The following is a 26,880-nucleotide window of genomic DNA, read 5'->3' on the forward strand; positions in this document are numbered from 1 at the left end:
TTATAAAGTAACAAAATGAGTACATGAAGGGGATACTGTTGTACATTTTCTCCCTTTACTAATTAGTACAGAGGGTTTGTGTGGGATTTAAATTTATGGGTGACCTTTCTGTTTAGTTAGGTGGCCTTAAGGATGCTGGTAGTTTGTAGAGTAAACAGAAGTGATGTGTAAAGCAGAAAGTGCTGCCCTTTGTCTGCAGCCAGCTGCTCCAAGGCTCTCTCTGCGGAGGGGCCAGATGAAGTCATGACTTTATTTCCTAATGCTCCCACTTGAAAAGCCCGGGGAGCTGGAGTGCACTACTGGGCTGGTGCCCACAGTTTCATTAACTTTTTTCCCCCCCATTGAAATCCAAGTCTCTGTTTCAAAGATGGTTGAAGGGATTTACGGATTTTCTTGATTATTTGCTTTGATAAACTATGTAAGAATAATACAAAAGGCCACCTGGCACAAAGCTGCTTACAGCACAAGAAAAAGGAGCCTTTTATTATTGGAACCATTGATTAGGCAACAAGTGCCAATTTTATGTATTTGTTGTCTTGGAAACTCACTTTTGCCTCTGCTTTGGGTTTCAGGAAAATGAATTAACCTGTGACAGTACTTTCAAGCTTGGGTATTTTTTATTCCTTATAATAACAGAACACTCCCTTCTGCTCTTTTGTCAAGCATTTATGTAGGTAGTGGAGAACTGTGTAGAGAACACAGCTATCTTTTCATCAGTGTTTCCAAGGTTATCTTTCATTGGATTAACCAGAATTTTTTTTAAAATCCACCATTAGGCAGCTTTTGAAGTGATATAATCAACTTGTCTCTTAACTCTTAACATTTTATACATGCTCTGAAAACTGTCTAGGAATGTATTTATGACAGGTTGTGTAGCATAAGCTGACCAGTTCTGTGTTATTTGAGAGGCATTTCCTCCTTTTAGTGTGTAGTCCTTCACAAATGGATTAAAACACATTGAAATTTTATTTAAATTTCATATTCTAAACTTGATGTAAAATGTTACTGTCTTCATGTTGCATGTTTTTGACTTGTCGTGAAGAATTTCTATTTATGCCAGGATTGTTTAATTTCACAATCTTTCTGACATAAAGGGTGCAGTAAAGTAGCATTAGTTGGTAATGAGTGATTATTGCTATGTAATAGGATCCAGATGACCACACCATCATTTTTATATATTAAAAGGAAAGGAGTGGATATTTACTTTGTTTATTTCATTGGTTTGTCTTCAACTCCATCATAATTTGTTTGTGCTGATTGTTGTCAATCTGTGCTTTACCTAACTTGGCATGATTTGAATGGGTCATTTGGATTACTGACAACAGTGAAAAGGAGCACTTTGAACAGAAGCATTCTGTAAAATGCTCTGATTCTGTTAGTGTGAATAAATATCTGTTACAGCTTTAAAGGTGGTGAGGGTACCAATGGCCTGGCTGTCTTTAGGAATACATTTGTTACAAAGCCTGGGTTATTTTCTCTAGTAGTAAATGTCAGTCTTGATTAGCCAGTGGTCTGGTTCTTCCTACATAGTTACAGCAGTTCTCCAAGCTGAGAATGCTGAGATAGATGTTGGTTTCAACCCAAACTGGTTACTAAGAGCCCCATAGACATTTTAAAGGGCAGTTTAGGAGCTGTACTTGGCTGTGGCCTGCTACCTGCAAAGTTGCCCAGTAGGCATTCTGTGACAGGCACTTGATTGTGGCTGAGGGACTGCCACCTCAGCAGCTTGGGGCTTACTCATTGTGTCCTCATAGTCTGAGAAAACACTGCAGGGAAAACACTGTGGAAAGAGAAATGCTGGTTGAAATTTTTTGTTAGTGGTGGTTTTGTTTGTTTGCTTTTCTGAAATCTGTTATGCAAACTACTAATGGCGAAAGTGTATTTATTCTGGAGGTTAAACAAACTTTAATGTTGATCATCAGTGTTCACAGTGATAAACTGGTAACCTGGCACAAGCAGATACTGATATTCAACATCAGAGATTAATAGAACACTTACACAAAGCTCACTTAAGTTGTATAGGAAATATCCTACTTAGCTATGAATTCAAAGGAAATAATTGTGTTTGCTCTCTAAACTGCAGTCCATTTTGATTCCCCTCTGCCCCAACTTTGCTTCAATAATTAATTAGAAAAAAGAAGAAATGAAAGGAAAAAAGTTGAGTGGTCAAGCAGCTACTGTTACTGAATTAAAACCTTATGATGGAGTTCAGTAATTCCTGTATTTCCTCTGAACTCTTGAATGTTTTTTCAGCTCTTTTAGGTAACGTAAAGCACATGAATACCAAAGACCCTCATTTCATACAGCAAATTCGATTGAATTTCCTAAAATTTTCATAAACTCCAGATTTATACAGGATCAAGCTGTAAGTGCTGTAATAATTGCAGTGTGTAGATCAGACAGAATTCAGAGAATGGAGAAATGTGTAAACTTGGCCTTTTCATGTGCAGCTTGGATGCCTTTGTTTGGAAGTTATATACAGCCATTGTGAAGTGATGTTATTTGCATGTTGAAATGTCATCAGACCTTTGCAGTGTGAGATTTAATTTTTGTAATGACTGAAATTCAGGATGAAATTTCAAGGATGAAGTTCCTTTTCATCAGGATGTTCTGAGGGATTTCCTCCAGCCATTCATCTTTGTAAAGTAAACAGGCCTAATGTGTGAAGTTCAGCTGAAAGTCCTGCTGTTTGTCCTGCAGCCAGTTGTCCAATTGCTTGACACATAAGGGCTAAATGAAGCGTGTCTGTATTCCCAGCAGCTTTTTTTTTGTTTCTGGCTTATTATTTCAGGCTCTCTCACTCTTTTTGATAAGCAAATCAAAGACAGGAATCATCCAAATTATCAATATAGCTAATATGTATTTTTTTTTTCCTTAATTAGAGGTGGTGATGGGAATTCATGAGTTGGTGTATATACAATATATGAGAAGGAGTCTTTTGAGCTTTCCTTTAATTCTGCAATTCATGGCTTCCTGTACAGAGGCAATTCAATCCTTACCTTTTCCTTACCAGTCAGTTATAAACAATTCAGCATAAGGAGCTCAGCAAGGGAAATCTCTGTTCCTGCTGCCTGTGCACTGCTGAGAGCTGGTGCCCTGCAGGCAAGCTGCTGCTGGCCAGCTGGGAGTGGGAATGGCTGCGGCTTCTGGCCCTTGCTCTGGTGCCTGCTGGGGAAGGAGCTCTTCTGTTTTCACAAGGACAAGCACTCTTAGGCCCCGGTGAGAACTGGCTTCAGTTCCCCTTTCTCAGCAAGACAGTAGCTGGCAATCAGGATATTAGGCTTGTGAGAGGTAAACAAAACATTTGATTCTGGTTTCCTTGTCAGGCAGTGACATCTTCATTTGAAGATATTTGCAGAAAGCGAGCAAGCCCTGCCTCCCAAGGCTGGGTGTTGCTGACATGTGGTATAATAGTGTGCCTAGATAGAACAGCAGTCTTTTTGGGGTTAGAGACCTTTCCCCACATTTAGTACAGCACAGGCTGCTTTTCCCTTTCCTTTACTCTTCCCCAAATGTTTTATCATCTTTCACTTTTAAGTTTTTCATTGCTGTGCTTTCTTCCTCACATCTTAAACACTTCACCATAAGTGGTAGGTGGGTTTGGGCACCTAAGGAGCATAAGATATAGGCAAAATAGCTGGCTTGATGGAATCTTAACCCTAAAGGAGTGAAGGTAAAGCATAAAGGTGAAGAAAGACGAGTGGGAGAGAGTGTATGAATACATGAGCAAAGAAGTGGAAGAAGGGTGACTGCAGAGTCTTTTGTTTCTGCCCATAATTCTGTCATGACATTTTAAAAGAAAATAATTCCCTAATCTTTGGGATCCTGGAAAAATAACTTGAAAGTATGAGTCTCTTAAAGGGTTCAGAATGAGAAGGGTGACCAGACATTGTCATTTAGCTTAAATGTGTAGGAGCTGAGAACTTTGGAACTAATCTAATGTTTTGGGAAAGATGTTGACACATGTTTTTTGTGAAGATTGCTGTTGGCATTATTATAATGTGAAAAACTTGGAAGAGCATGGCTAGAAAAAACATACTAAATGTTGATAGCACTCACTAATTTAAGTACATATAGAGGCTTCATAATCTAGTACAAAGTAGTTTAAAAATAGTGCTAAATTATTAATGTGCTAAATAATGATTAATGTGCTAAACTTATGTTAGGTCTTTGTTTTCTAGCTTGCTTTTTGCTAAATATTTAGAAGAAAAGTTTTGAAGATAATTAATTGGGAAAATACCAAACCACAAGTCGTTTTAAAGTAGAACATAGTTATATTCAGGGAGACCTCAACATTAATTTTAATTTCTTTTTACTAGTGGCTGTATGTCTTTATGGTTTTTAAAGGTGCCTTACTCTTTTCTTGTTTAAAAGCCTTTACTGGAAAAAAAAAAAAAAAAAAAAAAAAAAAAGAGAGCAGGCCAAGTTCCTGAAGTTCCTGCTTAGGTTGTCAGGGGTCAGTTTTCATAGCTGTCTGACCTTTTTAGACTACACCAAGATAGTGTGTGTGAGATGTAGGGGGTTTTTGTGCCTTTTGAGCCTGAAGTGATAAAACTATTTTGCACAGCTTGCTTTAATAAAGAGCAGATTGGTTAGTAACATCAGGAGGGACTCCTATCTCAAAAATCCCAATAAAATGCTCTCATGGAGTGCAATTGTCTTTCCTGTCCTTTTGATTATTGCCCAATGTATTTTAAATCATGCATTGTAGCATTCTCTTCTCCCACTCCCTTGGCTGTAGCTAAAACATCATCACATTTCATCATAAAAAACTTTATGTAATAAAAAGTAATGTGGCCTCTGGGATTTTCTTTTCTGGCCTTACCTGTTGACTCAAAGTGCATGCCGCACATTCTCCAGAGGGGTAGTTTATAGGCTTCATTTGTGATTTTTAGGAGGTTTTGTTTGTTTTCACCCAGCCCAGTGAATGCTAAGGCCATTTTTACAATATGTGCACATGAGTGACTTTAGGAATGCTGCTCATTCTCTGAGGCTTCTCAGGAACATTCAAGTGTTCCAAGTCTGGTCTTTGCAGAATGGAACTGATGCCTTCTGAGCTGCCAAGTGCAGAGTAGCCATGTGTTCTCAGCTGTGAGGGGGCTCCAGGCTAAAAATGTTGGCCATTTGTTAGTCCCAAGCTTTCAGAGGTTAGTTAAGAAACAAAACACAGCTTTCCTGAAAGTCTAATAATTGTTGGGATGAGCTAAATTATTGCAGTGCTCTGATAGGAAATGGTAAATAGACATTCCAACTATGCCAAAACAACTTAATAGCAATTTTGTTTATTTAGTAGAGATTGCTGTTTTTAGAAATATGTGATGCTGCAGAGTTGGCATGTGTGCCCGTTACCTCTTTAAAAAGTAAGCTTTTGCATGCCCTTCCAAACCTCATAGTTCCAGAGTATGTTTTGATAAACATCCAGTAGGGTGGAAAAAAGCTTACAAAAACAACAACAAAAAAAAACCCCAGCCACCTACATCAGAACTGAGTGCATAAACGTGACTGCTGATTGCTTTTATTCATAAAAATACACTCTGGCCTTCAGGATATGTTTGCTTCTGCTTCAAACAGGCATATTATAAAACAAGCTAGTTTTATAATAGTAAAAGAAGTTAGTATTAAAAAGAAAGGAAAATTAGGTTTTCTGTATTGCAGCCTCATCTATAAAACAGCATTTTCACTGAATCTCTAGCTCATATTTTAGTTCTGTAAGAGAGAATGGAGAGAGAACTTAAAAATGGGAGGTGGTGAGGTCTGGAGGACAGCAATAAAAGCACAGCCCTTTGGTTAGTGTTGCTGGCTGTTTTTTTTTAATGTCTGTGATAAAGTGGCATATTTAATGATAGGACTAATGCTTTAAAACTCTGATGCAGAAGTAAGGGAATACTTATACATTCAGAACTAGATGGTTTGGTTTTTTTAGTTTGCCCCAACTCTATTACTTTTAAACTTAGATCAGAAAAGTGTTTTAAGAGGAAATCGATATTTTCATATTCAACTGTGTTAAAAGAGAAATCAGAATAGCACTTTTCAAATGTAAAGAAAGAGCAAATGAATCAATAATAACCCTAAACTATCTGATCTTGTATCTGATTGAAAAAATTCTTTAGCCTTTGTAAACAAACACATCAATTTAGTTATAATATAATAGACTTCTATTTCATTGAGAGCTAAACTGTAATGATAGATTGTTGTGAGTCATCTGTGTTAGCAGAGTTAGGAAGCAGGCAATGACCATAGGTGCTATTCTGCTTTACACTATGATTTCTCTTGAGAATTGTTCAGTGAGCAAGCTTCCTTTTGTACCTTGCAATTGTTTTAATATAATATCCAAATTTAGGGAAAAAGGTTGGTAAATGTAGTATTTGTCTCTTGGTGACTGTCATGGTTTGACCAGGAAGGAGTGGGAATTCTGGGAAGCTGTGGTCAAACCAATGAAGGTTTTGGGTTTCATACTGACACCTGGTGTAGCCAGTGGGGTTTGGACACACCTCCGAGAATACACAGGGGTTAAAAGCAGGGCACTGCCCTGGCACTTCCTCTTTTGGACATCGTTGGGCGAAGAGGTCAGATCTCTCCCCCGCCCGGCCCGCTGCTGCTGGGCGGGGGAGGGGCCAGCCATGCGGTAGGCCTGGGGCCTGGACAGAGGTGGGGGTTGAGGGGGCTTTCAAGGATGGAAGGGTGGGGGAGCCCCAAGAGACATCGAGACATCGGGCAGCCAGCCCCCCCCCCCTCCCCCCAGGAGAGCAGCCAGCCAGGAGGAGAAGGAGGGAGACTGCCCGGCCGGAGCGGCAGCGTGTGGGCAGCGTGCGTGGGAGTCGCTCCGGGACCGACAGCAGAGACTGAAAACTTTTAACCCTTTCTTGCATGATTGGGGCCTTACAAAAATGCTAATCCTCCTCGAAGCTGAATAAGAAGGGAGATGAGAGATGAGATGACTTGGCCCGGAGATTGTGGAGATGATTGGATGGGGAGAGATGATTTGGAGTGGCCTTTTGGCTGGACTTTTTCTTGTAGCCATGGACTCAGTTGTTCCTGTGACACAGACTGCATTTAGGGGGAGGCAGTGCCTCAAAACCAGGAGGGTTCATTTGTGAGGACCCCCCGGCCCCAGGGGGTTGGAAAAATATGGGGGGGACAGTTGTCCCAAAAGCAGAGACTGTGCCTTTTTGGAGTGAGACAAGGCATCCTTGAAAGACAACCCTAAAAGCAGCTCTGATCCATGCACGGTGGTGAGAGCACTGGGCATGGAAGGAACATGTCACAAGCGGCAAAAGGACTTTTTTTTCCCCGGGCGGTGCCGAAGTGACAGGGAAGCACACGAGGTTCTCAGTGTGTCTCCACGAGAAGCCTATGGAACGAGAAGGACTCCTTTCCTCTTCATGAACTGCAGTTTGAGTATACTAAAGTGTCGTGCCGGGCTGGGCAGTTGGTGTTTTTTGAGAGAATGTATTGGATTGGGAAAGTCAGGGAGTGGGGAGGAGGAAAAGTGGTTTTTGTAAGGTTTTCAATTTTTTTCCTTTTCCTTATAGTCTTTCCCTATTTTTTCCTGTAGTTTTAGGTAATAAAGTGTTCTTTATGTTTAAGTTGGAGCCTGTTTTGCTTATTCCTGGTCACATCTCACAGCAGACACCAGGGTGAGGCATTTTCATGGGGGCACTGGCTCTGTGCCAGGCTCAAACCATGACAGTGACACAAATAATAAAACATATCCTTTAGTCCTTGCTATAAGAGTTTATACCTGGCTAAAGAGAAGAAGTGAGTTACTTCACTCATGACCATGTGCATTAAAAACCCTACAAGAATTATGACAATCTCTTTTTGTAAGTATAGAATATTTCTGTTGGTGCCAAAAGCTGTTTGGCTTTCTGGGCCAGTGTCACAGTTCCTGGAGAAGGCCAGTGAGGAAGCTGAACTGTACCTATGCTGTGTACATATGGAGAGCAGTACTGGTAGAGAGCTCAGCAAGGAGTGAGGGACCCATGCCATGTGGAGTGGTGTAGCACTCCACAGAGAGCCTGGGCATCTCTAGAAGCAGTAGTACAGACAAGGCAATGGTAGAGAAAGGATTTCTTTGGTTACCTCTGCAGTAACAGGGCTCAGACTGCTCAGAAATCCAGCAGAGTTGCCACATCATCTTGTGTTAACTGTATTTTTCTGCTGCAGCTTGTAGATGTGCCTTTTGGAAAGGTGTGGGCATTTAGTTCTCCTGGTGGTGTGCAGAGGTCTCTGGCCCCTTTTCTTCATAGCACATTGTAACTCTGAGATTCCCTGCAGAGCCAGAAAGCACATACTTTTCCACCTACAGGTTCCTTTTGGGTGTACCTTGGTAATAAAGTCTTGGTAAAGCAACAAGATCAAGAGAATGGAAAAAGAAAAAAAATTAAGGTTTGCTGTAGTTTTCTCTAAATAAAAATAAGTCCAGCATAGAGCTTTGGCAGCTAGGATAGTTGGTACTTCATGATGCTTCAAAGTGGGTTTTCTTTTCTTTCTGATGATTTTTTCCCCCTGGCCTTCCAAAATGTGAATTAAACTTTTACATTGCAGAAGGGAGGATAACACAGAAATATTATCTCAACTTTCATAATATTCAACAAATATTATCTCATATATAATGAAAATGATGATTAAATACCTACTGTAAAATTTCATGAAGCTGTTCAGAGTTAAATATTTCCATTTACTTTTCAATGAGAGTGATTTTTGAAATTTCACCTATTGCGTAAGTTAGTTGCATTAGATTTTGGGGACTCTGATGGAGCTTAAGATGTAAAAGCTGTGAAACTTTTTTGATAATTTGATGACGTTTTCTTTGTGAATTCCAGCAGATTAGGTATCCCACATTATAAGAAAGACTTTAATGATCAAATTCAACAGGTTTTTTACAACTGCTCTTTTAGAGGCCAGCCTTTGAATTCTACATTCAGGTCAGAGCTCAAAGTCTGACCCTTAGGCTTAACACACATGGTAAAGCAGTATATTCTTTGTAACTAAGAGGCAGACTCCCAGTCACAGATACTTTTTAGTCCAGTATCACTCAAACAGCCAGACTCAATTCACAATTGTAAGGGAGTTGAATGTAAGGAAAACAATTTACACTGAGCCTGACAAGTGGAGAGCCAAGGTCAGTGTCATTCTACAATCTAGATTGTGTTGAGGAATTGGTTAGAGACATTTTATGGTGTTAATTGTTTTATGGTGTTAATTGTTTTATGGCCACTCTGGAGTGAAAGTCTGCTTTATCCCCAAAGCTGAAGCCATAAGAATGTAACTTTTTGTTCTTTAATGGACAGATTTATGTCAATGGGGAGGTATTCAAGTCCCAATACAGGATGTGGTCCAACTTCTCTCTCAACAGCCATGCTTGCTGGGTCCCTTATTTGAGTTATGCCCAAGTGAACCAGCCACAGACACACTATTTGCTGTATTGGATTCAAGTAGTGCTCAAAAAATATAATCATCCTTTTTTCCCAATCAAAGTTGTCTCCCTCCACTGTTACAAAAGATAGAGAATTGAGACACATTTACCTCCTGCATGCCTCTTGGCCTTTTGATGTAGTGTGTATTTCAGACTGTGATTCCACTGGGTCTTCGCCAGGGCATCCTTGGAGATGATGCTGAGGCTGGCTGGCCCATCTCCTGATACCTCCCCTCTCTCCTCTGGTGTGGTCATGCAACAAGTAGGGAACAGATGTTGCTGAAAGCTGACAGGTTGCTACTTGGGAGGAGGAGAAGGGAACCACTGGAATGTGGTCCCAGGCTGGAGAAGGGGAGGGCAGATCTTGAGCTTTCAGCACTGGCCCATGCACATTTAATAAAAGCAGATGAATTCGAAGAACATTGTCCAAGTAACCAAGGTGACTAGTGAACCTCAGCAAAATTATTGGCTTTGCTAATTGTATTTATTTCAGGATTTGGCAGAGTTCATTGAAGGTGGTATTATTTTTTACTGTTGAGAGTATTTGTTTGTAAATGAAAGTCTGCTGTGCTGGATTCCTTACATCTTTTTTGAGTTCTGCTTTTTCTACTGGTTGCATGGGAACCACTGTACCACTGTATTAATGTGACTAATACTCTGTGTAGACATGAAACACCAGGCCATAACACAAAAGTACAACAATCCCCACAACAAAGAAGCACATAAGACCCCCTACCTGCCAACAGATATCAAAAAGAGTTTACCAGAAGATATTGTGGGTGTTAGGAAATAATTAGAATATCCTGATTTATCAGAAGGATCTACCATTAAAAAAACCATTGGTTTCAGAAAAACTTGTTCAGCTCAGAATAAAACAGTATCTGTTGTTTTGTAGTTACTGAACTTTTTTGCTGTACTTAAACAATATAGCAATGAATACGCTTCCCCTAAATTTCCATGAAAAGTAGCATCGTGTTGTCATTTGAATTAGTTAAACAAGGCTTATGTAGAATGAAGAAGATACTTGTGCTGAAACAATAGAAGTATGCAATAGAGAGCATGCACATGCTGTGTTATGTGTACATGTTGGTAGCTGCATGTGCAGATGTACTGTGGCAGGACTTGGAAGGTGGATAGGGTTAAATTCTTAAAGGTGATATATGGGGTGTGGTTTTTTTAAGAGTACTTTAATGACTTTTCAACTTCAACTTGAGAAATATGAAAGAATTATTTGAGGACTAAAGGATTATACAAACTTGAACGCTGACCGAGGTAATACAAAAATAAAGGGGGATTTGCCTTCTGAAAAGTTGATATTTATTTGTACTAAAGTGCAAGACCTCTGAATGCCACAGAAACTTTAAAGTTCTGCTTGACGTGGGCTGAATTAACAGCAATGTTGGATTTGTGAAACCAAATAAAATATTTTTGTTTTGACTGTTTATTGAAAATTAATTTTTCTGGGACTCTGGCAATCTATTAGTTGGGTTCTCGTGAAGGAAGCAAATAATTTTGTGGGGGCCTTCCATGTATTGTATAAAAAATGTCAAGTTCTTCAAGGTTTTGCCTTATAGGGCTAAATTTAAAACTAATTTTTTTCCTTACTGTTCTTGAAGACAGTAATTAACATTGTTTACAATCACAGAGCTTGTGAAATGCAAAGTGAGCTGTAGTATTTTTCGATGCAGAAATTTTGGTTGAATTTATTTCCTGTTTGCTGCTATGAAGGACTAGTTAGCCATGCTAACTAACATTCTCTGCAGGCTACATCACAGCTTGCTGTGTTTCTGTAGTTCTGGCTACCAAGCTCAAAATACAGAGGTAGAACTGGCAAAAGTCCTATTGATTCAAGCTTGATTTTATCCATCTTTCAAGGGAGTATTTACTACTTATTGCCTGCACAGTAAAGGAGGATGAACCCTGTTAGTTTATGACCATGAAGAGTTAATTGCTAGAGTTGTTGAATACTGTAGGCTAATTCTTAAAAAATTCTTTTTCTTATTAATTTAATACTAATGAGGTCAACTAACTGAGTATTACGTTAAAAAAAAAAAAACCACTGGATATGGTTTTGCTGATGAAAATTGTTGCTATTTTACTTTTGATTTTTAGGGATCCTAGAATCTATTTGCTAATTTTGCACAGTACGAAAATTTGATGGTGTTTTCAGGAGTTGTACTTAATAGTAAAGAGTTGTTTCAGTACGTTTTTCTTATTGTGAAGATGAGCTGTCAATATCTGTGTCAAACTCTGCTTTCTGAACAAGCAAAAGGAGTCTTTAATAGATCTGTCAGCACTCAGCCCCACTGAGACAAAACACAGCCTTACAAATGCGTAAGTGCTGACTCAACAACTCATTGTATCTGAAACAACTCTGTGCTGGACTTTTCCAAGCACATTTGAAAGAAATTAATAGTTTTTCCAGTTCTGGTTGTTACAGATGTGATGGAAAGCCAGTCTTTGCTATGTAGAAATAGTCACTTTGAGAAGTATCTCCTTGCACATGCAGTAATTTAAATAAATAGGACTGGTTAGTATGAAAGCAAAAATTGACAGGAGAAAGAGTACAAGTTGTAAAACCGAAATGCTTAAGGGTGGTGTATATAGATACAGTAAATGAGGATTTATTTTGGCAACCTTACTGTGAATGTGTTTGAACTCTGCCTCTGGGCATGAATCACAGGATTGGAGGAGAATTAGGCCAGAGCTTACGTTAATTTGATTGCTTTACATTAAATTTATATGAGTTTGTTCCTAAAGATACATTAACAGCAATAACTATGTCACAGACATCTTTTTATGAAAATCTTTTCTTAGGATTTTTTCTTGAGAAACTGAGAGGCTCTAAGAACAAAACATAAACAGTGGTTATCTGCTGCTGTGGAATGCAACAGGTAGATCTGTGATTGGTCTCGTGTGGATGTTTAGATTTAGTGACCCGTCATGGCGGAGCTGGCGCTCTTTCTGTCTGAGCCAGCTGCCTTTGTTATAATTTTTTTCTATTCTATTTTTAGCTTAGCTAGCTTTCTGAGATGAAGATTTTCTTTCTATTCTTTTAGTATAGTTATAATGAAATATATATATAATAAAATAATAAATCAAGCCTTCTGAAACATAAAGTCAACATTCTCATCGCTTCCCTCATCCAAGAACCCCTGTGAACACTGTCACACAACTAGAAAGTGAATTTTGGAGAGGGTTCTACCAAATATTTAATACGTTAAATATGAATTTCGCTTGAAGTGGATTAAGATGTGCAAGTGTTCCTGTCATTTTCAATCACAGCTATCAATTGCATTTGCAGTGCTTTGCAGTTACTCATGTAAAATTGTCAGTGTTGAGAGCTGCTGATCACTACTTAGGCATTTTCTCTGTCATCCCCAGGAAAGATGTCTCGAGATCGGGCTCTCAGGAAGCAGCAGCAGCTGAACAATTTGGTAGCGGCAGTGACAAAGCTCGCGAAACCTGGAGATTTGATTGTGGATTTTTGCAGTGGAGGGGTAATGTATGTTTTTGTTTATGCATTGTGGTGCAATATCTTTCACCTTTCATCTTTGCAGTGCTAGGTGGTTGTTGCTACAAAGAAAAGCAGATGTGCAGATGCTGAAATTTTCACTGCTTTCAAAGGTTCTCTGATTGGTATGGGGATGCTCATCACCTAATGAGTGAGCAACAGGGAACACCGAAAAGTGACTCAGATTTTGTTGTTTGTATTTGTTTTCACAGGGCCATGTTGGAATTGTTCTTGCTTATATGATGCCATCATGTCAGGTAAATCCTCAATAAAAAGATTTCTGGTAGTAATCTTAAAAAGATGTGTATGTAGGGAGGACACATAGAAATCACAGTTGTCTCAGCAGAGGACTTAGGTTTGAAACATGCAAATTTTTTAGCATGATCCCCAAATGTGTGTGGTGCTTTCCAGAGAAGACAAAAATTGTAGGAAAATGTAAAATATTTTCAAGCTGATTAATATTGGCAAGTATTAAATGCCTTTGGTTGTTCCTGGGTTTCCAGCTAATCATTTTGTAGATCTCAGACTCTGCTACAAGTGATTCAGAGGTTTTGTCAACAAACTACAAAGTTTTCTGCTTAGTAGTGTTGTACTTTGATTTCTCAGTAGTATTTTGCCTTACTTTCTCCTTTGTGTGAAATTTAGGTGGTACTCATAGAAAATAAGGAGTTGTCTCTGATCCGTGCTAAAGACAGAAGTGATGAACTGGGGTTAAACAACATTTGGTTCATTCAAGCAAATTTGGACTATTTTAATGGGACTTTTAACATTGGGGTAAGTGATGATAACTTTTCCACTTCAAAACTTCAGTGTCTGATTAATTATTCTTAAAACAACTGATATACATGAGAGAATAAAATTCTGTATGTCCTTACAGACTGTGAAAGTAAATGAGATTAATGTTCTGACTAGAATTTTGCAGCCCTAGTGAAGAATAAGGCATAAATATTGTAGCTCTGTAAATATTCCTATCATCCATTTTTTATGATGTTAATAGAATATGAACCTCTGTGGCAAGGTGCAAGCTTTCCATGCAAGACTGACTGTTCTTTAAATCATCCATCTAAAAGCCTGTTTTGACTGTAGCAGAGGATGGGTAATGCTGAAAGTTTATGGTACACAAACAGTGCTGTTTAACTGTTTGGTTGGTTTATTTAAGAAAGGAAAAGAAATTCAGGGCAGGAGAAAGAGGAGAGAATAACTGGTTTTAACCCAGTCCTTCCAAGTGTAAATTTCTAATTCTCTAGCTTTATTTTCTGTGCTACATTGTCATATAGATCTCAGTGGGTGAACTAGAGAGCTATTTCAAAGTGCCAGGATCTCATGAATAATACACTGATTTGTGTGTGTGAAATGCTTAATAGTTGTTTTATGAAGTGAGTCTCCAATTTTGTGGTCATTGGAATTCCTGTCTTGATTTCTGGGGGCCCATTTTAAAGGTTAATACAATGTTAACCCTGTGGAGTTTTTATTTAATAAAAAAAGTATTATATTCTCTTTTTCAAGTTTTGTGACAAGGGAGATATTGAAGTATATGTCAGCAGAATTCACTTGGAAATTCTTCTTTACCTGCTCTTCATTACCAAATATCTGCATAAGTCTTCACATTTTATTTTGTTTCAGATAGTGAGTTCAATATATAGGGTTTACTGCAAAAGCTTCGTCTGTAATTTTATTTGGGATTTTTTCTTAACTAAATGGGTTTTTAGAAAGCCAAAGAAGAAATCATTTGGTCTAACAGGTCACACAGGCTCAGGAAAGCTACTGGCTTATCTGCTGCTGTTTTAAGTTCTCTTTTTCTGCAAGCAAAGCAGAGAGCTAGCTTTGTTTTCTACTTGGATAGATGAGGAAGTAACTATAATTGCATTCCATGATAATCTGATAGCTGTGATATTAAGATTCTATTTCTGATGTTAAACTACATTTATTTTTTTGTTAAATTCATAAGAGCAGAAAATTTCATTGTGCAATTATTTTCTTGTTAATTTTTTAGTGTTCTGCCTGAGACTAGAATATTTGTTTCCATCTGTATGCAATTACAGTTCAGTTGATGATTAATGGTCTCCTCAGCTGAGCTTACAGCAAGCAGACTGGAAACAAAAAAGACTTTGTTTTAATCTATATCTGAGAGCAAAGTTTTTATCTTCCAGTTGCTCTACCTTGAAAAGCAGCTTTGAACCCTGAAATCTGAGCTGTGCAGTCTTAAACCTCTTCTCTAAACATACAGTGAACAAAAAGCAAAGCAAATAATGGAGTTTTATAAATCCACACTGCTGCATAAAATCAGAAATGTGCCTCCAAAATGTCCTTAGTTTAAGTATGCACCAGACCTACTCTTTGAGGTGCTGAGCACCTGGGAGGAGTCAGAGGAGGCAATGCCCCATTTCAGTGGTGCATTTGACATCCCAGGTGGACACAGGAGAGAGCTGCCTGTGTTTCCTTGCAGGATATTGAGTGCTGCAGTCATTTGGTTTTCTATAGGACAGCAGAAAGAATTTGGGTGCTACCTCTGTGTTGCCCAAACATGTCAGTGCTCACAGGTAGTTGTGATCAAATGTTATTTTAGTTTTAGTTGAAGAGCCCCTCACTAAGGAAAAGAAATAAAAGAATTAGGAGAGGAAAAAAAAATTAAAAGAGGGCAAGTTGTATTTGATGCCTCCCCCAGCTCCAGTGTTTGTTTCCTATAGGTTTTACTCAGTACTTGAAAACCAAATTATCTAAATTTGTATAATATTAGCATAATTTTAGCATAATAGCATCATTTTTTTCCTTTAGATGTGACCTTCAGGCATATCTATTTCTTCTCATACTGCTTGGTTGAAATCCAGTTTTGATGTAGTTCTTTGTATTTTTGAGTTCTTTTTGCTTGACAAAATTTTTTTACAAATCACCATATAGTTTTTCTGTTACTATGTATTCCACAACTACTGTTTTTCTGGAGATTTGTGTTTAGTTCATTGGATATCACAATGAAGTGCATCTGCCTTTTGAGTGCTTTTGGTGAGCGACCCTTCTTCAGTGTTGATTCTTTCTTAGTGAAATGAACCCTACATTTTCCTCAGCATAGATATGAAGGAGGGAATGAAAAACTGGAGAATTAAGGACCAGGCGTTTGGTGTAACGGCTTTAATTGCAAAAACTTCCTCATGCATATATCTAAGTCAACCAGAAAAATTCTGGATTGTATTTAGCCGGTTCCAGTGATGAATTTTCCTGTTTCCTTGGTTGTTTTCCTGCTCTAGGTGGCCCTGCACGCCTGCGGGGTGGCCACGGACATGGTGATTGAGCACTGCCTCAGGGCACGGGCTGCCTTTGTCATCTCCCCCTGCTGCTACGGCTTCATTCAAAATACAGTCAAGTTCAAATATCCACGAAGGTAAACTGAAGCTTGCAAGATAAGCCCTAACATATCAACTTGAATGAAGGAATAAAATCCTAAAAGAGTATAGAATTAATTATTTGAGGGTCATTGAGAATGACCAGGCTAAGCTGATTCTCACTTATAATGAAACTGTTTCCTCCTGTTTAATCCATCCTCACGGGCAGATTGGTAATTCCTGGATTATTTTTTTCTGGATTTATCTATTCATGGTTCAGACTTTATACCATCAACATAGTAGATACAGTATCTTATATGCAGACCTTCTACCTTAAAATCACAAAGTTAATAGAAAACTCATGAAAATTACTCTAAGAAGGGGAATTGATATTTTAATGTTGGAGGAAGATGTAAGCAGTCAGTTTAAAGAAATGGGTCTGCTTTATACCACAGTTTACTGGTTGTACAACTCCTTTGATTTATTCCCAAGTAGATAAGCTCTCCTGTGTTTCAGTTCATATTTTTAATAATTTTTCAATGGATTCTGTACATATTTTGTCTTCAAATCTGCCTTGTGGGAGGTACTAATATATCTCATGCTTAAGAATTTTAAGGCCTTTGATATAAACAAAATGTAAAGGATAAGCATAAAGTGGCAGAAGATAAGAGGTTAAACAGCCTTCTGAGTCAGAACTAGGTGGAGGAAAAGGGTTGTGTTTTGGTTGGCTTTTTTTTGTTCATAAACCTGAACTTTGCATTTTGGATATCCAAGATGAAATAGATTTAATTCTACCAGGAATTACATCAATGACTTAAGTATGTATTTGCTAAAATAAGAAACTGAAACATGCAGTCTTAAAAGGTATCAACAAATCTATAGAGATATTATGCATTCATATGAAATATTTTTCATACTTTTCTATAATATCAAAGTGTTCTGCCACAGAAGTGCATAGAAAGCAATTCTTTATAACTTGTCAGTTTGATAACCTTTGCCTTTAACTGTTCTTTCTTAGTCAATTTGGTACTTCCATCTCTTTTGTTTTCTCTTGTGACACAATAATACATTAAGTCTTCTAATGAAGAGACAATAAAATTCCAAGCCTTCTGAAATGAACAGGCATATAATTTTTGTCAGTAGATTTATTTTAAAATTGGCTGGTTAATGTTTAACTTTTCACCAGCTACATTTTTAGACCACAAAGACTGCAAATGATGGCTTAGAAAACTTTTTACTGTGGATGTTGCAAGAATATTTGTGTTTGCTGAAATTTTCAATCTAACCTCATAAGTCTATGAAAAACTATCAGCCTGATCTTGAGCTACGTTTTAGGGTTTGCTTTTTCTTTTTTTCCTTATGTTGTATGATCATAGAGCATGATAGCCTGGCCATATCCCCATAGTGGCTGTGTTCTGTACTCAATTCCATTGTAAAGACCCTTTAGCTTTGTGATACAAACAAAATATATGTGTGTGTGCTATTAAATGTATGTGAAGTGTTTGTGTGACAATGAGAAAACGACAGTAAGCATGTGTTAGCATTTCTAATGATTTAAAGAGGGAGTTTTTATTAATACTAGGAAAAAAAACCCCACTAAATACACTTTTCTAGTGAACTGGAACTGTAATGGGCTTTGGTATTTTTTAAAGCCTTTCTGTATGATAAAGATATTGCGGGAGTTTTTTTAGATGTGTTCAAGTATATAATGATTGCTTCTGTTTTCCACCTTTACTGTTTTCAGATGTGAATTGAATTGATATATTTTTTTTTTTTTTCAGTCATCAGTTCAAAGAAATTTTGTCCTACAAGGTATGTAAAAGGACAGAGAGTAAATATTTATTTGCAGTTTCCTGCATTTCACTGGGTCTTCTTATCAAATGGAATATAGGTGGTTATCTTCTAGAAATAGGAGGGGCATGTGTTATGTGAAATGTTCATTATTAGTGCAGGTGCCATAGTGTTTTCTTTCCACCATCCATTTTAAAGGCTTTTTTCTTCAACAAAATTACGTAGTTTCTCCACAAAAAACCCCACCTTTTTGTCATAATGTATAAGCGAGCCATTCCTAAGGTACTTCAATGTGTATCAGTTAAAAATTACAGGATAGCAATTTGTTTAGATGTTGAATACAACTGTTGTAATAACCATTAGATGCCTCCCTCTAATTTATGTCTAGAACGTTGGACGTTGTAAGTGGGAAGAGCTTAAACAGATCAGCAAGATTTTAATACAGTACTTATATTTTATACAGTCTTTAAAATGTTGTTCAAAATTACTTTTAAAATATTGAAGTATGTTTTGAGCCTGAGCAGTTGGGGTCTGTGGAGATAATCTGAGAGAAGCACAGGAGAAATTTTCACTGAAGCATACTGACAAATTGAAGATTAACAGGAGAGTGGAAAAGGACAAGAGCAGAGAGGTGGGCAGCAGAAAACTGGTACTGATCTGCTAAGTTTTGTCTTGTGAGTTTAAACTAGTTAATGATGAGCAACCTGAAATTTGAAGGATAGAGGTACTTAATGTGGCATGGAAAAAAACGTTTCCTTTTGAGAGAAGCAGAGTTATGCAGGAACTTTACTAAATTTTCAGCTCAAATCCTAGACAGGACTCTTGGCTTTTACAATATAGAAGTGATTTTTTGAGGTTCAAAATAATTCTTTGTAACAGAAATATGGAAATGAAGGAGGGTATTTCCAATATCCAAATGCTTTTGGAAACAGTGGGCAGTGCAAAGATAATGTATGTGGCAGGAAAATAGAGATTATCCTTTTTAATCCCTAACTTAGAATGAGTTTTAAAAATTCAGAAAATCTCCAGCCGTCTTATAAAGGAATAGTTCAGTTATCAGGTAATAAATGCCCAATGACTGAGGTGCCAAAAGCCACATGATGGATGTGGAGCCGCCGTTATTTTTTCCCATGACTAATGTTCCTTTCAGCATCTCTGTGACATAATCTCAAAGAAGTTGGGTTTCAGTTGAGAAAAAAATTATTTACTAGCATTATTAAACCTGCTGACAGTACAGAGAGGAATGGTGTCAGTTATAAAGTCTAAGATGCCTAGATTAGGATAGTGTGTATAATCTCATTGCAGCTCAGTGAATTTCTTCCTAATCTGTTAAACCATGGAGATTTAAATCACAGGGTTTGTCAATACTGTAGAAGCTCCAGAATTTTATTAATTGTGTTGCAGAAGGGCACAGGAGTCAAAGATAAGGCTAAAAAAATATTGCTACTCTTATTAACATGACAGTCTATACAATTGGTCTGGGCTGGTTGGTGCCTCAAATAATCCTAGTAATAAATAACTTCTGCTATGCAGCTAGCTGTATATGTTTTTATATTTCATATTAATAAATTCTTACAAGTTATTGGCTAGCAGCCAAAGTTGCCATGTGTTAGCCAGACATTGTCTGTGTCATCCACTCCAGTTCCCATTTTAAATTAATTTCTCTTATCTTTTATTTTAGTGAGATCTAAAAAGACATCCAGAAGTCTGGCATTTCCAAAACTTTCTTGATGAGAACATTATGCTGTAACTCCTTTGTTTATAGTTGCAAGGAATAAGGTTATGCTAGCTGTAGATTTCTATTATGATGCATTTTTAGACTCTGTCAAGACACAAGGAGAATTGGAAAGTAGAACTGTATAAATTTGCAAATACAGCTTTGGAAATTTAATAGAAATGGAACAGGTAGATGTTCTAGTAAACAAGTTAATTGTTTATGCACACTTAGGGAAGTTTCTCATCCTTACTTTAGAAATGCTTTTTTAAAATTTCAGCCAACAGGGAATATGACAATTTAATCATTGTGTCAGGGGGAAACAATGTAGTCAAAATAGCCTCTAGTTTATCTTTTTGGATCACACTGTAAGAAGCCAAGGATTGGAGTCAGTCCAGATGTTCAGGTCAGGTGACAAGACTTACCTTGGCTCTGGTCTGGTCCAAAGAGCTGGGAACTTTCTGTTGCAAAGAGCCAAGTTCTGTCAGGTGCCTGAGGACTGCTGAGGAGTTGTGTGCTAACATGGGTCTTCTCCCTCTCCTCTAAATCCCTCTTTTTCTCCCCAAGCTGCCTTTCACTCCTGCTTCTCTCCAACAGTGGCCACATTGTCCGTGGCACCCCTTCTTCTCCGTTCTTCAGTGGTCACATCTGGGTTTAACATTTTTACCTCTTTTGTACTGCAGGAGTAGCCACATTTGAGCTGAACTGCCTGGGTGTAACATGTTTAAGGCCTAAATGTGTTATAGCATGTTCTTATTTTGCTTCTGTATTTTTTATGAAGCTGTGAGCTGGAAACCTTCATGTCTTTGTGCTGTACTAGGGAACAAATATCCTTGCATCAAGATATTATAAATATATTGAAATGCGTAATATTTGTGTATCAAGAGATGATAATATTTTATTTTATAATATATGGGAAATTTTTTTTGCAGTCAGGTGTCTTGTTTATGAATTGGGTGGAGTGCAGTGGGGGAATTGCCATATTGTTTTGATATGAAGATTTCTTGTGGAGTGAAAGCTTAGATGCTTATGGCATTCTAAAAAAAGCTGGAGTAAGTATTCTTACTTCAGAATAATGAAAGAACCTGAAGTGTCCTTAGGTGAGATTGCTCTCTCCACCTGTTATAAGAACTAAATCTTTAAAATTGTAATTTTATATCAGGTAAGAATAAAAAACAAAATCTTTTTGATGCAAGACACATGTCCTTGTTTCAGAACTATAGCTCTGGAAGCTTTGCTTGGGAGAGCACTTTGTGTTGTCGCCCATTTCTGTTTTCTCCCCATGACATTGTGGGAGACTTGGCAACGTTGTGGGATTCTAAGATGGTTCTGATTTACTCTGCCCTGTACTGAGCATTGCAGCTGTCCCACAGGCACAGCTGTCATCAGAGCAGTAATTCCACTGCCACACCTGCAAGGGTTTCCTCTCTGCCCTGGCTAACCTGCCTTCCTTGCCTTGCCTGATCTTTGAGGTGCCTTTGTGCTGGCATTGAAGGCAAGTAAGGATGGGGCTCTGCTGCTGCCCCCTCCCCTGCACCATCCCCTTGGCTGAGTGGGCAGGGAGAAAGTCTTCTGTAGAAGTGTCTGCAGAAACTTTTCATGGAACAGGGGTAATTTGAAAGTAAATTGTGCTCCTTTTGCTGGAGACTTTCCTATTCACAGCCAGGTATTTTTTGCCCTCAGGATCTGGTTGGATTTGGTAGGGCAGGGGAAATTTAACCCCTCAGCTTATCCTGGGATTCAAAATCACTGCTTGGGAGAAATGTTCAAATCAACTGTTAAAGAATTTTGTGTTGGCTGCTTATTGATGCAGGGAGACTGCCCTATTACGACTGTGCTAAACGATGGCTGTGTTGCTCATCAGTTATTGAAGGCAAAATTAGTCTGCAGGATGTCTTTGAAGGATGCTGTCTTGTATACATTGCATCCCATTCAACTGCTGCAAAGAATTAGGAAGTTTAGCAAGAAATAAATACTAATGAGGAGAAGTGAGGCAGTGATTACAAACACTTGACCTACACAAGTATTTGCAGTATAAAAATTGGGATTTCCACACAGGTGAAATTTTTTAGAAATACTGTCTTCAATGTGGTATAATTTCTGATACTTTTAAGCATTTAATCAGATTTTTCTTAATGTTTTTTTGTCTTTTTTATAGGAGCACATGATCCTTTGCAGATTTGCAGATCAGACAGCTGTTCAGCTTCCACCTGAACGCAGGCAAATCGGTATGAATTTCTGCAGCTGTTGTGTAAACCATCCCAGTAATGGTTTTACTTTGATACAGAAAGGAAGAAGTAGGACATTTATGAATGGGGCATTAAGTAAATGTCTTCAGCTAACAGTTGAAAATTTAAGTTTCGTCACATTTCACATTTTGCTGTTCCCTTCTTGCTATAGAAATGTTTTTCTTCATCCAAAATCATCAATATTAAAGTGACAGTTTGGTTTTGTTGTTTTGATGGAAGCTGTAACTAGCTTCCAGGTCAGAAAAGACAGAAGGGCCTAGGAACTCTTAAGTCTGCTTAGAGATAAGTCTGCTTTTTTGGCTTAGAAGAACCATTTACAAAGTATATGAAAGCAGTACTAGCTAATAAGCATAATGTTTTTAAGAAGCTTAATTTGAACAATTGAAAGTATTTCTTATACTCGCTGCACAAAAAGAAAATAATAGAGATCCTGTATAAAAGCTGACAGTAAATTTGTCAGTTTCTTTTGTCATCATCACAATATTTGAAAAACAAATTTTAAAAAGGTCAATATTCATTACTAGTGTTGGACCCCATGCTGCAGACTGAAAATTGAAATAGGATCAAAAAAATTTTTTTGAAGGATTGTAACTCTTATCTGTTCTCAATGTCTGAAACTGCAGGGGTTTTTTCCACAAATGTAACTTCTAAGTGTTTTGCCCTGACAGTGAGTACTATTGTAATAATAATATTGGAGTCAGTGGCCATTTTGTTCAACCAACCACAGAGGGTGGTCTTCTATGAAACCACAGATGTGGGAGGATAGGGCTACAAAAGGTGATTTGCAGAGTTCTGTCTGGTTGGTTATATAAACTATTGATTTCTCCCTGCAACATCCAAATCCATACAGGACTGAGTTGGAAAGATCTTTTTCAGGCTCTCCCTTATTATTGTATCTTTAAATTGTCTCCAGCCCAATTACTACCCCTCTCAAATCTCAAGCCACCACCAGAACTGAGGCCAAATGTCATAATAGGGAATTCAAAGCAGTGAAATTCTGTAACTAAGCTGAAAAGGAGAAGATAGTTCTGGCTGGGGGGCTCACTGTGGATGGACAGAGTAGGTTGGACTGAGCCCTGCATTCAGCTGTGATGTGCACCAACTGCTCTGAAATACAAGGATACTGCAGGGTGTGTTGGTGTCACCTGCCCAAAAGTTCTAAAGGCACCTGACCAGGGTGCCTGGCAGGGCTGGTAATGATACAGGCACAAAAGCTGGTTATATATTCAGGAAAGAGAGGTAAGCTGTTCCAGAGGGTGGTTTGGAATGCCAGACTCCTATTCCAAAGGCAAATAGGATGTGCTCCTGTCTCTTCATCTCAGACCCCAAATACATTTAACTGTATAATTCTGTCAGGAACAAGGGAAGAGGCAGGATCATCGTGTTTGAGACTGAAGCAGGATTGTGCTCTGTTGACTTGAGACTGTAACTACTAGTGATAAAACATTTCAAAGTAGCATTAAATTTTCCTTTCAGTAGAGTTTCAAGCTGCTGAAAATACAATCTGACAAGTCAATTCTGTTTTTCAGTACATAATAATCAATTATAATGAGTGAATAAGTAAAGACAAATGGTCCCATCATCTTGTCATGGCTGTATCATAACAAAAAGATTCTAAGCAGAAAAAACCCCTCTGTCCTTCCTGGGTTTTTTGCTGCAGGTAAATCGGAAATACGCTTATTTTGCATTGCCAATTTAGTATGTTTATTTATTGCATTGCCAATTTTGTATGTTTATTTATAAGTAGTTACAGTAATATGTCTCAAATCAATTAAACTTTTTGGTATTTTAGTCTATTGTTCAATAACCAGAGATTTTCAGATTTTAGGTGAAAGTACAGGAAGGAAACAACTATGGTTATAAAGGGACTAGAAGTCTGGCAATTCAGAGGGCTAAGGGGTAAACTAGACATTTTTCTTCTTCCCATTTACATTAAAGCATGTTTTTTCCTGTAAGTTTTGAGAATACTTTTACATAGTTGTGCCTTTCTTCATATTAAAGAGTTAATAATCTCTTCAAGGTCTTTGCTTAATGAGGAGTATAAGTTACAGATGGGATTTGGAACATAAACCAGATTAAGATGTTTTTTAAAGTAGATTTGGAACTTAGTTTTTAGATGGCTTCCTGATGTGTTTTCCTAACATTACATGCACATTTCTGATAATATTTCTACATTTTGAGTTTCTGTGTTCTCCCTTGTTGTCATTTTAGGAAAGCAGTGTATGGGACTTGTGGATCTGGATCGGGCATGGGCTGCAGAAGAGCATAACTACTCTGTCCAAGTTATATCTATGGAGCCAGAGAGTTGCTCTCCAAAGAACAATATGTTTGTGGGCATCCCTACTTAGAGTGTGAAACTTGCATTTGATTTGGAGCTGAGCATAAATCTTCAGTGCATAATGACATCCAGCAGATAGAGGCAGCGCTGGGAAGCAGACATCCTGCATCTTGAACGCATTGCCTTCGGAAAGGGAAGCAGCTCCCAAAGCCCTAAAAAGCAAACTGCATGCAGAGCATCACAAATCAACTTGCAATGTGTCATTAAGCAACTTTTGGTTCTCATACTGAGAAGTTTCTGGATCTAATGACTGTGCATGGAATTATATCCATCTGCAAAAGTTTAGGAAAAACTGGCTTTGTTGAAGGAAAGGTGATTTCCTTTTCAGTAAAGCTGTGTCTTGGCTGCTTGGAAATTGCGTTCGTGGTTAAAACAGCATTTGTGTTCCTAAGCCGAGCAGTTATCAGCCAGCAGTGCTGATCACCAGAGGAACAGAGAAGATCAAGTTTATTGTGTTACTGAAGATGGCTGTGCAGCAGGTGGTGGCCTGACTTTGCTGAAGAATTCCATGTTACTGTAGCAGATTATTTTTAATAAAAGTTCATCAGAATACTTTGGGCCTCAATCTGCTTTTTAAAAATGTATTCTACCTTGCCAATAATTTTTTTAAAAGACTTCAGAATTACCTTTAAATATTATGCAAGGATTCTGTAACCAGGAAGTTGACGCTTGGTTTAAAGAAACCAAACTTCTCATTATCCATTGACCAGAAAGTGGGAGCTAGACATGATGATAGTGAATGGATCCTTCACTGTTGCATTGGTAACAGAAGTGTGTTGATTCCTATTCATAAGAGACTTGCCATCCTGAAGAAATATTTATGAACAGGTCATGTGTCTACATACACCATCTTCATTGATTTTATATTCAGTTTAAAATTTGATAAAAGTTGCTGTGTGGAACCATTTGAAAAGATAATCGTGGTTATGCTGCTCTAAAATGAAAATAAGTATTCTCCTGTGCTCCATTTTTCCCCTAATTTAAAATCACCAGTTGACACAAACACAATGGAAGGTAGCTCCTAATGAGATTTTTACTGCATGTTTAGGGATTTTACACATCTGTGATTTCTGCCATGTTTCAGTTTATTTAATCTGAAGTTTGAAAACTATGAACATAGCTTCCAGACATGGCTAACTGAATTACAAACAAATAGGTATTGGAGCAAAAAAAGAATCCAGAAGTATTTTATTATTCATGAAATGTAGATATCTTAAAGATCGAAATACCTGGGTTTTTTTTTTAATGCGAATACATGGAACGCTAGCCACTTATTTAAAAAGCACACAAACGAGCAAGTAGGAGTGAAATCCTACCTTTAGCATGAGTTCTTCCATAGATAATGATGAAATACTTTTTCTGCAACTGTTTGTGGTTACAGGAGGAACTTGAGTTTTGAAGAATGTATGGCAAATACAAAATACATGGCGATACCAGTTGTCTTCAGAGTTTTCTGCAATACTTGCCCAATGGGAATTCAGTTTCTAAATTAGTGGTATGTCAATCTGAACATTCACCAGAATTTCTTAAAAAGAGAGGTGGAAAAGGAACCTTATTTGGACAGATGACCAAGTGTTTATTAGGTGCTTCAGATGGTCTAGAAAAACAGGTAAAAGTCAAACAAGAATCCAAATACCAATCTCTGTTTCCTATTTCATTAAAGTACCTGCTTTCATGTTAATGACAGCTTCCCACAGGTGTTGCTTTACTTGTGACTTAAGTAAATTATTTTGTATCTGCTACCCCACAAAGAAATAGGCTTTACAGGAAGAAAAAATTTAAAGAAGCAAGGGAAAAAACCAGCAGAAGTAGTGCTGTGTTTATATGCATGATGACATCCCATTTTTTCGTGGATGAGCCAAACTGTACAAAGTGAGTTTATGACAAATTTTTTTCCTTCCCAAAATCAGGAATATTTTAATGGCATGTCACAATATTTATCATCTTGATGGCTTACAGGATTAGTGAGGCTGCATTCCATTTGTGATACTGGTGTGAGCTTATTGCTGTTGGCATCAATGGGCTCTGGTTTCTTCTCAGGAGAACAGAATCTTTCTCATGTGCAAGGATGGAGTTATGTTACTATGACTAGTAAAGCCTGAACTATACTTCAGATGAACTAACGTTTATTGAAAACTGAAGAGAAGCAGATGAAAAAAAGCATAAAAATCAAGATTTGCAGCAAGAGATAATGCGTAATTCACCACAGATTAAATCGCTAAACTGGCATGTACTTTCTGAAAGATGAACTCAATTATATTAATTTTTAGGTATGTTACTTTGCCCTATGTTTCTGTATAAATAAATGGTATGGAATTAATAGAGCCTAAAATAGCCTAAACAAGGTGAGTAGACAGTGTGGTTCTATGAGTGAACAACTGGTGTTCTAGCAGCTAGTTATGCAAGGAGCTATCTTGATGTCAAGGTGCATCTCCAAATACTATTTGTGTTTTTCATTTGTCTGGCCCATTGGGACCAGCTATAGGGTGAAAAAATTGCTGTCCTAGCATAGTCATGATTTTCCATTATCTTGAAAGTT

At 37.8% G+C, this 26,880-nt stretch overlaps 1 protein-coding gene across 3 annotated transcripts in view; it reads left to right on the plus strand.

Moving 5' to 3' along the window:
• GSTCD (glutathione S-transferase C-terminal domain containing) overlaps positions 1-24,893 on the plus strand; it is a 47,111-nt gene extending 22,218 nt beyond the window's left edge. For all 3 annotated transcript variants that reach the window (XM_064710915.1, XM_064710916.1, XM_064710917.1), the window contains exons 6-12: positions 12,803-12,918; positions 13,145-13,189; positions 13,578-13,706; positions 16,175-16,308; positions 18,031-18,061; positions 21,913-21,982; positions 24,215-24,893. In XM_064710915.1, the coding sequence (XP_064566985.1) occupies positions 12,803-12,918; positions 13,145-13,189; positions 13,578-13,706; positions 16,175-16,308; positions 18,031-18,061; positions 21,913-21,982; positions 24,215-24,351 (662 nt within the window). In that variant the 3' untranslated portion in view covers positions 24,352-24,893. The remainder of the gene's footprint in view (positions 1-12,802; positions 12,919-13,144; positions 13,190-13,577; positions 13,707-16,174; positions 16,309-18,030; positions 18,062-21,912; positions 21,983-24,214) is intronic.
• The last annotated feature ends 1,987 nt before the right edge of the window (positions 24,894-26,880 follow it).

Source organism: Zonotrichia leucophrys, chromosome 4 (assembly GCF_028769735.1).
Source record: "Zonotrichia leucophrys gambelii isolate GWCS_2022_RI chromosome 4, RI_Zleu_2.0, whole genome shotgun sequence".
Classification (NCBI taxonomy): domain Eukaryota; kingdom Metazoa; phylum Chordata; class Aves; order Passeriformes; family Passerellidae; genus Zonotrichia; species Zonotrichia leucophrys.